This window comes from Seriola aureovittata, chromosome 24, assembly GCF_021018895.1.
Source record: "Seriola aureovittata isolate HTS-2021-v1 ecotype China chromosome 24, ASM2101889v1, whole genome shotgun sequence".
Classification (NCBI taxonomy): Eukaryota; Metazoa; Chordata; class Actinopteri; order Carangiformes; family Carangidae; genus Seriola; species Seriola aureovittata.
The window spans coordinates 3866336-3879039 of record NC_079387.1 but is presented as its reverse complement, the minus strand read 5'-3'; the positions used below and the strand labels follow the sequence as shown (position 1 = coordinate 3879039).

The 12704-nt window shown below is 40.1% G+C and overlaps 1 protein-coding gene across 4 annotated transcripts; it reads right to left on the bottom strand.

The window, feature by feature from the left end:
* Positions 1–2847: 2847 nt before the first annotated feature.
* arl13b (ADP-ribosylation factor-like 13b) lies at positions 2848–11609 on the bottom strand. Of its 4 annotated transcripts, none has more exons than XM_056371064.1 (10): positions 11107–11609; positions 8674–8744; positions 8059–8308; positions 7726–7831; positions 7362–7564; positions 6775–6889; positions 6474–6633; positions 5742–5864; positions 5233–5301; positions 2848–4540 (listed from the first exon to the last, which is right to left on the bottom strand). In XM_056371064.1, exons 1-10 carry the CDS (start codon positions 11163–11165, stop codon positions 4464–4466), a joined length of 1233 nt encoding a protein of 410 aa, XP_056227039.1. In that variant the 5' UTR covers positions 11166–11609; the 3' UTR covers positions 2848–4463. The 4 variants fall into 4 exon arrangements, with proteins under 4 accessions (XP_056227039.1, XP_056227040.1, XP_056227042.1 ...); XM_056371065.1 differs by having other exon boundaries at positions 2848–4394; XM_056371067.1 differs by lacking the exon at positions 5233–5301 and having other exon boundaries at positions 2848–4394.
* Between the last annotated feature and the right edge of the window lie 1095 nt (positions 11610–12704).

Here is a 12704-nt window from a genome sequence, read left to right as displayed (position 1 = left end):
TCTTATGGCTTACATACTAAACTTGTTTTGAGTTTGATTGCGCAACATTTTATACTCTCAAACTCTGCACCTACATTTGCACAACAATACAAAAAGACATCTATTGTGGAAGAGGAAGAGATACCAATTTCTCCTCTGACAAAATCCTTAATAGACCAAAATACAATGCAGCCTCATTATATAATATAATCCCGTATCTTTTGCATCTAGGGATATTTAATGTTATCAATTGTTTAAGCCAAATAATGGTGACACTTACTTTCCTTTGACAGAAACAAACGTCCTCTCCCCTTGCTTAAAACTTACTCTTTCTAAATTTTCTAGGGTTTGCTGAAAGGCATTATGGGTTATACTCGTGTAGACTACTCAGCATTGGTTCACATGATTTACCAAACATTCAGAGTCACCAATATAAAATGTTCAACAATGTGGGTTACGTACAAATACCGGTGGTATTGCTTTTTGTTTCTTTTGGTTGTATAAGTTTTGTGTCTGTATGCAAATAAGTGTGCGTCAGGACGAGGAGGTGATTGGTGGACTACATCAGATCCTGAAGCTGATTTGCTACATTTGTGCTTGCTAGCGGACAGCGCCGCTCCCTTTTCTCACAGTTATGTTAGCAAGTAAAACTAAAATCTCATTCTTTTTTTACCTTTTACATATTTTTTTAGAAAATACAACAGTTAGTAACTTCCGGTATAATGTTTCGGTGGCTAATTGGGACTAGCCGATATCTACCCACAGAGAGATTAGCAACTGTTATATTTTATATCGGCTTTGCCCTCTAAGAGCTGTAGCTATTAGGTTTATCCTTCGCGCATGCGCAGTCATGAAAGCGTTTTTTCCCAAAGTTTTTATTGAGGACCACTGCTGGACAGCCGTAACGATTGCGCATGCGCGGGAGGATGAACCTAGTAGTGACACATCTTAGAGGGCTACACCTATATTCATAGAAGCTGGCGACTGATATCAGAGAGTGTAAAGGGAGAGGTGGGGCTGGGAACTGAGCGTTGAAAGCATCTGCCTCAGGGCACCGGTGCATTTGCCGTGCTCCTGCTGCAGGGCACAGCACTGCTGCACCAAATTCAAGCTACGGCGTCATGGCATCACTCACTTAAATGAAGCCTGCCTGTGTAATGACAGCAGGGGAGAACAGTAATGAGACGGCACATTATTGCAGTGTTCTGGTTGCAAGTGATATGGGCTGTAGATGCTCCTAACAGATGTCTCACAGTCTCTAAATGAGGAGACAGAACTGCCAAAAACAACTATTTTTAGAGGAAAGCAGATTGTTGAAGCTCATTTCCAAATTGGTATATATATATATATAAAATATATATATATATATATTTTTAATTATCTTTCTCTGGAGTGACATTTGGCTCCCTTCGTCTTAATAAAATCCTGGAAGATATTTCTCTCCCTGCTTTTTCTGGACAGAGAAGTGACACAGAAGATGAGGCCTGTCCACTCTCACCAATAACAAGAGATTTATCCTGCCAACTGTCCTTTAGAGAACTGCAATAGTTTTGTTATCCATCAATTCGAAGCAGGTGTCACTTCTTTTCTGCACATTTTAGCATGACGCTTCAGTTGTTTTATTATACAGCCTAATTCCACACTGAAATATGCTTTGCCGCGGGCAGTTTAATTTGTATTCGTGACAGATCACCACTGTACTGTGTGATCAGAAACAAAAGATATGATGTATCCAGGCTCTGTGTTTATAATTGTAATGAGTTCCTTCACTTTGTTGTCTCAGAAACAGTGAGTCAGAAACTGTGAAGTTACCTATATTTTCTAGGCCTATGAAAACAATTTATAGCTGTGTTTCCAACAGAACCATGGCTCATTTAAATGCTAAACCAGTTACCACAGTCATACAGCGATTTGTCAAACACACACAAAGTTTCAATATTGTTCTCTTGTGTTTTGATCTCTTGCTTTGATTCATTTTGGTCTTTTGTTCTCTCTGAAAAGCTGTGTAATGAAGCCGCTCATTCAAAATCTTGTGTCGGTTCAGTTCATCTGTCATTGTCAATGATGAAAGTCCAGGTTGTGCAGCTTGACTGTCTCACACATTCAGATTTTCTACCATCACCGTCACAACCCAGTACCCCATGAGGAATAGTAGAAATAATGGGAGGGTTTTCTTCAGATTATCTCTGTGTACTATGAACCATTATATTTGCAAATATCTTACAGTTCCTTGTAGAATTGTTCCATCAACCAAATTGCAGCAAAAAGTTCCCAACTATTATTAAAAAGCTATAAATTGTCACCCATCTTGTCTAAAATTGTCACACATTTTCAACACTTTCCGTGAGCAGTTGCTTTAGAAGGAATGTAGTGATTATAAACTGATTACCATATGATTTGGACTATTCAGATTGTGCTTTGATAAAAGTCAACTACGCTGGAAAAATAGAAATGTAAGGTAGTTACAACCGTTAGGTTAGGGCAAAGACAGGATGCAGTGTCAGCTAATGAGTTACTAGGTCATGAGACAATTAAGGAGCAGCGGTTAAATTAACGGCACCTGTAAACATCCCAACATGGTGCCATAGTAGTGGAAATCAAAGATCACTAACCAACATTCAACTCTAACAAAGGTTAAACCAAATAAATAATATTATAACAATATATAAGTGTATAAAGCAGATGGTCTTATAATCTTAGTTACCAGGAATACTAAATAAACATTAGCAGTGACGGACACAGGTGTATGCTAAGCGAGGGCTGGGTTCATGTGGAGCCAAAAATACGACAGAAAACACTTCATAACAAAACCCTCTACACTTCCAGCTGTTCATAATGTAACAATGCTGTCACAAAATCAGTCACGAATATATTTAAAACATCTTTAATTGTGCTGTTATAAAATTCAAACTGGGTAGAAAAAATATTTTTTTTCAAACATCTAGCTCATTAACAAGAGAGTGAGTGTTGTACTGTAGCTTTGAAATTCAATATTGTGCTTTTAAAGTGGTATTTCCTCTTCTTACTTTTGCTACACATATTCTCATGTGTTCTGACCCAATATTGGCTGTTCCAGGTGTCGGTGTAGTGATACTTTCTCCTCCCCCATCGTCCCACTGCAAACTGTTCCAACATAAACTTAACTGGGGCAATGGAGTGTTCCAACTATGGGTTTTTTTTTTTTTTTAAATAAATTTTTTATTCCAGATTTGTGTTTGTGCTTTTTTGAGATATAATTTCATCTATTTTCAGCTGTTTTCAAAGTGAGGATGGGTGCAGAAGGCAGAGTCTGAAAAGCTGGAACAACAACAACGCCGGCTCACACCTCAGGGCCACCTGAGAGGCAGCAAGTGTTAGGCTGCTTCCTGCCTCAAGGGAAATACCACTTAAAAACAGGTACACAGTGTGAACAGCAGAATGCATAAAAAGTCTGTAGCCCTGTAGACATATAAAGACATATATATTTTCATATGTTTACATTTTTGACAATAAATAAAAAGATCCTTAATCCTGCTGGCAAGAGACAAAAAATGTTGCCTATTACAGATTTCTCTTTTCTTGACCATAAAAACTTTACAGTAATTAAGTGAAGCATGATGACATTCATTAATCAATGTGACCAGTTAACGATCCAATGTAGTGTAACACTTTCCCATGTACAGTTCAGCGTTGTGTCGCTAATTACATCTACAGCTCACCCGTGTCAGCCACCACGCTGTGATTCATCCTCATTTCACGGCACTTTTGTAAAAAAAAAAAAAAAAAAGAAAAAAAAGAAAAGGAAATATTTCTGATCTTGAAATGATCAAATTTGAAGCACTCAGCTATAATAAAAAAAAAAAAAAAAGCCACTCGTCCTTTTTACACATATTCAGGTACATCCACAATATCATCTTCAATGTCACTGCAAAACTGAAGATGTAAAAATAAATGAATGAAATATGGTCATTTTTAACAACAGTGTGTATATGAATCCGATATTCAGTAACAGACATAAACATGTATATGGTTATAATTAATATATTTACAGTCTTTGTCAATTAAAAGCATTTCAGTTGGACAAACGGAGTCCAAACTGTTTAACACTGATATTAACAAAAAATAAAAATAAAAATAAAAGTTTCAGTCTACTGTAGCGAAATACTTCAGCACTGAACGTGCTTTTGTCGAGCGAAGACACAACCTGACAAAATCAGTTCAGTCGAGTTCAGCGCTTCACGCTGAATCGTGTCCGTTTGTGAAACCGAACTGCAGCTTCCGAGCAGGACCTCATTTCCCACGATGCTCCTGCGTTTCGTGTCCGTCGCACTTCCCCCGGCTCACTGGCCCTCCTGCGTCCCGATTCGTCTTCTCTCTCTCTCTCTTTCTCTGTGTGTGTGTGTGTGTGTTTGTGGCGGCTGTCTACACACCGCTCGCTTGAGACAGAAAGCAAAAAAGGGGAGAGCTGTGATTGGTCGGGAGTCAACCTCGATCACTACAAGTGGTTAAAAAATGACGTCGTGAGCGTCGCCGTTAGGCCGCAGCCTGTTCGCTACAGGCGGGAGAGGCTTCCTGAAAAATTCTGTAGAGGGGATGGAAAAAAAAGTTTTGAATGTTAGAAAGCTACATCCACTGAATCCTGAAATAAAAACACTCCCCGTTATAACAATATAAACAAAAATGAGACACAGTTGCTGCACAGAGGTAGATGGGAAGAGCAGACTGGAGGAAAAATGTGGATGAATACACAGACAAGCCTTTGAGTTGATTAAGATGTCTGCCACCATGAAGGATCCACACATATTCAAACACATGCCTGGTGAGATGCAGGAGAAGAAGAGGACAGCGATGTGGGTCTGAGATACTAATTAACAGTCAACACACATCTTAAAAAAGGCCGACAGAGTTCAGTGTTCCCTCTGCAACAGCACACTGAGAAATTTACCGCCACTGCTGTGAAACACAACGATTCCTTCTCAGAAAAAAAAACGACGTAGCGCTTTTATATTTCATAAAAAAGCTACAAAAGAAAAAACACTGACACCTGTGCTTGAACTATAAGTGGATCCAAATTACACTCGGAGCACTGTGCACAGAGGAGACACTGATTCACTGCCACAACAGTTAGTGAATACGCAAATCCACACAAAGAGCAGGTTAGTGAGAAAATAAATGGCCGATTAGGTGATATAACAAAAGGAAGTAATGCATGAAATTAAAACAGTGGTTAACAGTGAGGGATGAAGCATGACCAGACTTCACAGGCAGCTTTACCAGAGTGTTTCGAGTCCCCCAGTGGCTCTAGTTTTGGCAGCCTAGAAACTTTGGGTGTCGCCCATCCCACTAAAAAACAACAACAACAACAAGAAAAACAAACCATCAGGATGGAAAAGAAATTCAGAAACAATGCTCAGGTTCCCTCTTCATACCAGAAGCAGAATGGAATCTATGTCCAGACAGAGACGCTGGCAACTTGCTACGTAAAACACCCGCTTCATTTTATCAAAGAAGTATCACAAGTAAGGATTGAACAGCAAAAACACACGACTTGTCACCATTATTCCTTTCATCACTTAATCTCTGTGCTGAAATGACATCATCAGTTTTCAAAATGTTCTATTGATGTCTTCAGCTCACTGTCTTGTCTTGTGCAAAACCATTTCTATTGAAGACCGGTACCAATAAAATGTTTCTATTAACTGGGTGACGAATACATTGCATTTCCTACAGCTGCTTCACAATAAAAGCTTCGGACTGGTTCGTACTGTAGACTGTAGACTGACCTGGAGGAGGTGGAGGGGTGGGGCTCTCTGCCGGCCCGTCCTCTGTCCTCAGCGGGTCCACCCGGTGCTTCCTCTTCAGTTGCAGCTTCCTTGTCTTCTTCTTGCTTTGCTCGCCTGTTGCGGCTGAATGTGCAGAGACACTTCTCAATATACACCAAAACAAAAATGCTTCTCCCTGCGTCGTCCCTTCATCACTCCACTTGCAAGTTTTATCTTTTTATCCTTTTAATTAATCAGGTAATCATCTCAATGTGTAATTATCTCCCAGATATTCAGTGGTCTGAAATCAGTGATTCTAGACACTTGCTTGACTTTACAGGATATCTCTTCCTATTTTTGAAATAGGAAGTGATTGTTTTGAGTCTCTGGATGTTTGTTTGATCATTTGCTTTCAAAGTGAAAACAGATTCAATATCTTGCTTTCTGTTTATCAACAGGCACAGACTTCCTTTTCCATATGATGCAAAGCTGAACCACACGCTGTGAGCAAAGCCTCTTCAGAGATACTCTCTGCCCTCACATCTACACAGATAATTATCTTCTATTTATCTATTTTTCTGTTTTAAATAACTTTTCGTTCACGTTTTATGAACCTGTTGAACTGTTCGCCAGCTGAGTGAATTCACGGGGTATTTTTCCAATCAACCTGGAATATATTTGTCAGCTAAAATTAGTTTTATTTTTCACCTAAGAAATTCTGACGTGTGGTGGTTTAAAAGATGTATCGCTCACCTGAACTGGCATTTTCCGGCGTTTGTCTTGAGTCATCGGGTTCCTCGTCGTTGTCCTCCTCGCACTCCTCGTCCTCTTGATCAGCATCAGCCTTCGGGCTGTTAGTCCTGCCCTCCTGCTGCTCTCTTTGCCTCTTCCTCTCCTTCTCTTTATCCTCATTCTGAAAGGAACATGAAAGCCAAAGCTATCGTTTCCTGAGCTCTGCTGAAATACACTGCAACATTGCCTCCAACTAGAAGTCTTAAACAATCCCAGACACGTCAATACACCATCCACTGGTGTGTTTACAGTAGTTACACACCTCAGAGATTACGCTGCTGATTGGCTGGAAGGGGCTGGGTATGTTTTCATCATCGGGCTCCTCTTCCTGGATCGGCCTGCCTTCTCGTTCCGCCTCTTCCCGCTCCTGTCGTTCTCTGTGGACAGAGCCAGGTGTTAACCTTTCAGTATTATGACACCCACCTCCTGGGTGACTGTTACATTTACACAAATTGATCTGAGGCCAGACTTCATTACGGTGTGCATTTCAACAAATTGGTATTTCTAATATTGAGATGGAGTTTGCTCTTTAGGAGTAAATGCAGTATTTAATGTCTCTTTTATTATTACTTTAGTACAAGAAATCCAGAGGAAATATATTTGAGCAGACAGGGGAGACTGCAAACACTGCTAAGCTTGGCATTTTGACATTTTCCACTTCTCCCTCGCTTCATTTATTATTCCACTCTGACCATCTTCTCCCTCCTTTACATTTCTTATCTATCTTTGACTTCTATATTCCACTGCACTAATACCACGTTTTGTTTAGTTTGTAGTAGTTGTTATTATGACAGTTTTCTTCATTCTAACAATGTTGATTATTTTCTATGCTCCTCGTGTTTTCCTCACCTCTCTTCTCGTATCCGCCGCACTCTCTCCGCCCGCTCCTTCTTGTCCTGCTCCTCCTGAGCGCGCTGCTCGGCTGTGTCCTTCTGCACACGCTCAGTAATGGCCTCATAGTCTTTGGCAATGTTGTTGAGTAGCCAGTTCAGGCCCTTCTTAATGGACTTGTCGACCTTTTTGCCATAACCCAGCACTGCAGAGCAAGGCTCCTGGGGTAGGAAAATATATTTAGAGATTAGACGCTTCCACGTGGAAAATAAACTGTCCACAAAAGGCCTTGCTCTTTGTCTATATATGGGTAAAACTGCAGCTTCACCAGATGCCCTTAATGTCACTCAACTGCCACCGCAGCAGGTGCACAAACACTTACGATCTGACACAGACACTTGTTCTCGTTCACAAGCTTCTCTAGCGACAGGTTCTCAATGATGTCCGCCTCAGCCAGCGCTCCCTCCTGGTCCTGTTTGTTCGCCAGTCTGGAAGCAGAGAGGAATAAAGAGATATTATTGAGTGTTAAATAAATAGAAAAAATGAGCACTGTCTCACCTGTGACCAGGCTAAACTATCTCGAGGGTCTACACCTCACCCTCTGTGTCAAGTTAGTCTGTTTTTTTAATGCCTTTACGCACATTTTCAATATATAATTTCATAATTCTTTAAGTCTGTGTCCAAGCATCATTTCCTTGGGCGATAGCGCACTCACACTAGCACAGGTTTGCCGGCGATGCGTGGGTGCTGAAGGACCTCGGCCATGGTCTCCCGCGTCTCCTGGATCCGCTGGACATCGCTGGAGTCCACCACGAACACCACGCCGTGTGACTCGGAGTAGTAGTTCTTCCATATGCCCCGGATTCGCTTCCCGCCACCGAGGTCGAAGATGGTCACCTCAAACTTGCCCTGCTTCAGGTCAACCTTGGAAAAACCTACAGTTGGAGCCACATCAAGGGGATTGTCTGAGGGACGAAAGAAAGATAGTAAAGGGAAATGGAGTTAGTGGAGAGGATGCATGCAATCAGGTCAATGACACCCTTTAACGCAGACGTTCTTGCACAACTTTTTATGCCTCCAAAATCAAAAATTGTATTAGCAGTGGTAAACTGTAGAAGCAGAGAGGCATAAGTGCAAGCAGTCAGACTGGATGTAAAATATACATGATAACAAACACTACACAGAAGCGCAAGTGAGGCAGTTTATTCAGAGTAAACAAGATGGAGAAGACGCTCTAAAAATTCAACTTTTCTATTATTTACAAAGACTTCTTTTTTTTTTTTAAACTGCGACACTGAACTGAACACATTTATAACTCAAAGGCCCTAACCTCCTTGGATTCCTCGCACTGTGGCTGTCTTCCCTGCATTATCCAGTCCGACCATCACCAGAGTCACTTTCCTGTAAGATAAGAAAGGGGGGAGAAAAAAAATGAATGCTTATGTACACAAACATCACTGCTACATCAGTCTCGCCCAGGAGTCCAGGTTGGAAGTGGGGCATCTGATGTATCCGAGTTAAAGAGGCAACCTGGCATTAGCTCTCGTGACGCATATGGGGGCACAGGTAAGCCAATTAATAATCTGAATGACCAACACAATCAGAGATATGCACAGTCGACTGAGTGAGTCAGCAACATTCACGTGCTCAGCAAACACAAATTAAACTAAGAGGTACAATCAAAGTACAGAATACTGGCCTAATATCAATATCAAGTTTAAAATGCATTCTTGGTGCTGATATATGACTGATTGTGGAATTGCTGTTCTTTGTTCTGTTCTCCCACTCCACTACCTCACTGTAGACATGTCTCAATAAACAACACATAAAAGCCATTCCCGGAAGAAACGGCAAACAAAGAAACAGATGCACACTCAGTCATCTCTGCAGGTATACAGCACACACCTGTGCAGCAAGTCCAATAGTCCAAGTATCATAGTGGGAATTTTAATATGCAAGTGGGACAAACCTTTCTGAAAGGAATGCATGATTTGCACTGTAACAGAGACATGATCAGTCTGGCTCTATTTAGCCCCTACTAAGAAATCATTTCATGTGCAACAAATAATTGCTCTCAGAGAATCCGGAACCACCTTGAAATGGATCCTTCAAAGGGAAAAGAAAGCAAGAAATCTTGTACCTTTAAAAACCCTTCATTAGATGCTTATACTAGAATAAAAAAGTGCTCATACAAAGCTTTAGGTTTACATTATGGCTCCTGGCATTAAATGTTGTCATGAAGGAAAAGGACCAAAATACAACATAACAAACAAATAAAAATCATCTGAGTAAACACCTACGGAAAAACAGAAAACTGCTTGGACCTAAGAAAAAGCTATGGTGTACACATAAACACTCCCGCCTTTGTCTCCTGGCTGCATACTTAACTTTGAAACTTGCGTCGAAAAGACATCAACCGCACAATCCATCTAACCGTCATCTGGAGCCAGCTGGCCTTCATCGGGGCAAGCTCTTGATGTAAACCTCCAGAAAAGGTGAGACACTGTCTGGACACTGTCCGCTAACCCATAACCCTCTGCCCTCGCTGCAACAAACTCCTCACAGCAACAGGCCAAAAGGAATAGACCCACTGAACAGACCTGGATGTAGGATTAGGGGAGGATTTCTGACTAAGTCCAAAGGATCAGTTCCCTCACAGGTACCACGTGGGTTAAGTACTGTCAATTACATTTTGCTGGTCCTGCTGCTTCACACTCAGCGTTCTACATGCTCTGTAACCAGTCACCAAGCAGCTCTCAGCTAAAAAAAAAAAAAATACTGTGAATAATGCTTGCAGGCTTACAGGATGTTCATTAAAAGAACAGAACGAGACAAATGACTGCAACAAAATGAAAATATCTGCAACTAATATATTAATTAACTTACTTGCTAAATGATGCTCATTACTGATTAAACTGCAGATTGTTTTCTCAATTTATGAATTCAGTATTTGGTCTATAAAATGTCATGTAATAGGAAAATATGTCAACTGAAATTCCCCATTACTCAAGAAGACATCTTTAAATGTGTTGTTTTGTTCAACCAACAGCCCAAGATATTTCATCTAAATGACATTAAACAAAATCAGGTAATTCTCACATAAGAGAAGATAGAACCTGAGAATGTTGTCTTTTTTTGCATGAATTTCATTTATCAAATAATTACTGATCATTTTTCTTTCACCCGACTTATTGATTAATCAAGTTATCATTTCAGCCCCAATAATATTTGTAAATGGGTTAAGTAAAGTAGATCCCTGTAATCTATCATCTAGCACATCCTCCACTTAAGATTACTATTTAACATTATATTATTATACTGTTTAAGACACACAATATTTTAAACAAAACAAAATAATCATCACAGCAAGCTGCATGTTTGTGGTGGCTGGCTACGATTGTAGCTAAAATATAAGGAGTGAATTTAATCATGTCACCTTTATTGCTTAATTAATCACATCTGAAAATAAAGCATGGATGTCTGCTCTGATCTAAATGTCAAAATAAAAGTTGATTTTAAGATGTAAAAAAAAATCAAGACTGACTAAGGGCTGTGTGATATTTCAGTGGGTGTAGATTATTTATTATGTTGTGTTGTAAAATGTCAGAATGGATTATAATGAACTGATTTGAACGTGAGGACAGAAAGTGAAAAACATCATGTCAGTCTCCATCGCAACCTTAATGAAACAAACTGCTTTCAGCTGTGTTTGCTTTGTCCAGGAGAATAAAAGGTTTAGGCTTCATACTATCACATAACTCACCTTGCGGGCTCTCGCCAACGTTTTAGCCAGTTGCAACAATTCGCCATCAGGCTAAACATCGCAGTCCGAGTCCAGCGCGTGACACCACGATCCGGCCAGCTGATCGACTCTTAACCTAAATCGGCTACATAGCGAGCTAACTCATGATAGTTTCAACGTTGGCAGCTTTTAAAACGGTCAGCTTACACAGCAATGAACCAAGTGGCTGTAACCACCGTGTTATCAATAAAAGTTATTTTAGATAACATCGATTTCAAGAATCACAAAATCTGTGTCCCGTTACCCAAGGTTAGCTAAAGCTAAAGTAGCTAGCGATAACGGTCTCTTGTTAACTTGTTTAGTTTCAATCTCGGCACATGAGTGAGTCTGGAGGTTGTGCTCACCAATACAATAAAACAGATGTTATCAAATTACCCTAATACAGCTCCATTTGGTATTTTACTCACGAACATTAGCTACTTGGCGTTAGCTGACTTGTAGCTCTCTGCTTTGTTTACGTCGTCTTTTCTGCTGCTAGGCTGCGGACGTTCTTACGTCACCGTGCGTAATCAACAAAGCAGCGTCGCTCAGATTGATCATAGATGCTGGCTACATTTCATATTGAGGTTTAAAATTTAAAGAAATATGATAAACATATAAAGTACAATGCACTGTTAAGATTGAATCAATAGTTTCCAGCCTTTCTGTCTTGATCTCTTGCAAATGCAAATGTTTAAAAAAAAAGAGAGTGAAGATGCCAGATTTTCATACTGTCCTTGTATCATTTTAGCGTTTATCGTTATCCTTGAAATCTTATTTTTATCCACTTTCCTTCATTGGGTTTGACATAATCCTGACTATACCAGTTGTTTCATATCATCATTAAAGTGAGCTGACAGGAACTGAAAGCAGGAGGCAAGAGAGTAGAGGTACCATGGCCTTGGAGGCAGTGTATTTTTTTTTAAAAGACAAATCTTTATTTATTGCTTCACAAGAATCAGTGATTCTCCTTTTTCCCACCAAAGTCAAAGGCTGTTTTGCAGGTAAAATAAATGTCAAATGTCTGTTAAGGCAAAGATGGATGCACTTTAGTTCCTGGGCTGAGTCATTGTCCCAGTTCATCTCAGCAAGCACTCACAGGTGAGTCTGCAGTCTGCAGAGTGAGGCAGGAAGAAGAATGTGTGTCTTTAACAGAGTCTATCTGTGGAAACATTTTCGCCCCCTGAGACGGCTTCTACTTAATTTTTATGAGATCTATCTGCTGCTCTCATTATGCTACAGTAATAATCTTTATGTGTTTACTGGGATCCAGTGTGGGCACTGAAACTGACTGAATGGACAGTAATGAGGCCGTTGTCCTTTTGGCTCCAATTTTATCTGAGTATTAAAGAGGTGCTGAGCTCAAAAATGAACTTTAAAGCTTTTAGCATGATTCTTTTTAATGTTTTCCTCTGCTGCCACATTATTATTGTTGCATGGTCTTGTAATATTTCTGTTTTGTTAAGTGAGTTTTAATGGAGCCAGTACTCAAATCTCCTGTTTATTATGGATTATTAATTATTGAAAAGTAGCTTGTTTTCTCCCCTTTACTTTACAGCCCTCTTTACAAAGACCATGTG

Bases quoted from the DNA above. Each gene is read 5' to 3' on its own strand.
- arl13b (XM_056371064.1), bottom strand. From the start codon at position 11,165: ATGTTTAGCCTGATGGCGAATTGTTGCAACTGGCTAAAACGTTGGCGA. The intron at 7,565-7,725 runs GTAAGTGTTTGT...TTCCTACCCCAG, and splicing joins ACAAGTGTCTGTGTCAGATC to GAGCCTTGCTCTGCAGTGCT. The intron at 4,541-5,232 runs GTAAAGCTGCCT...TCCCCTCTACAG, and splicing joins GGGGGACTCGAAACACTCTG to AATTTTTCAGGAAGCCTCTC.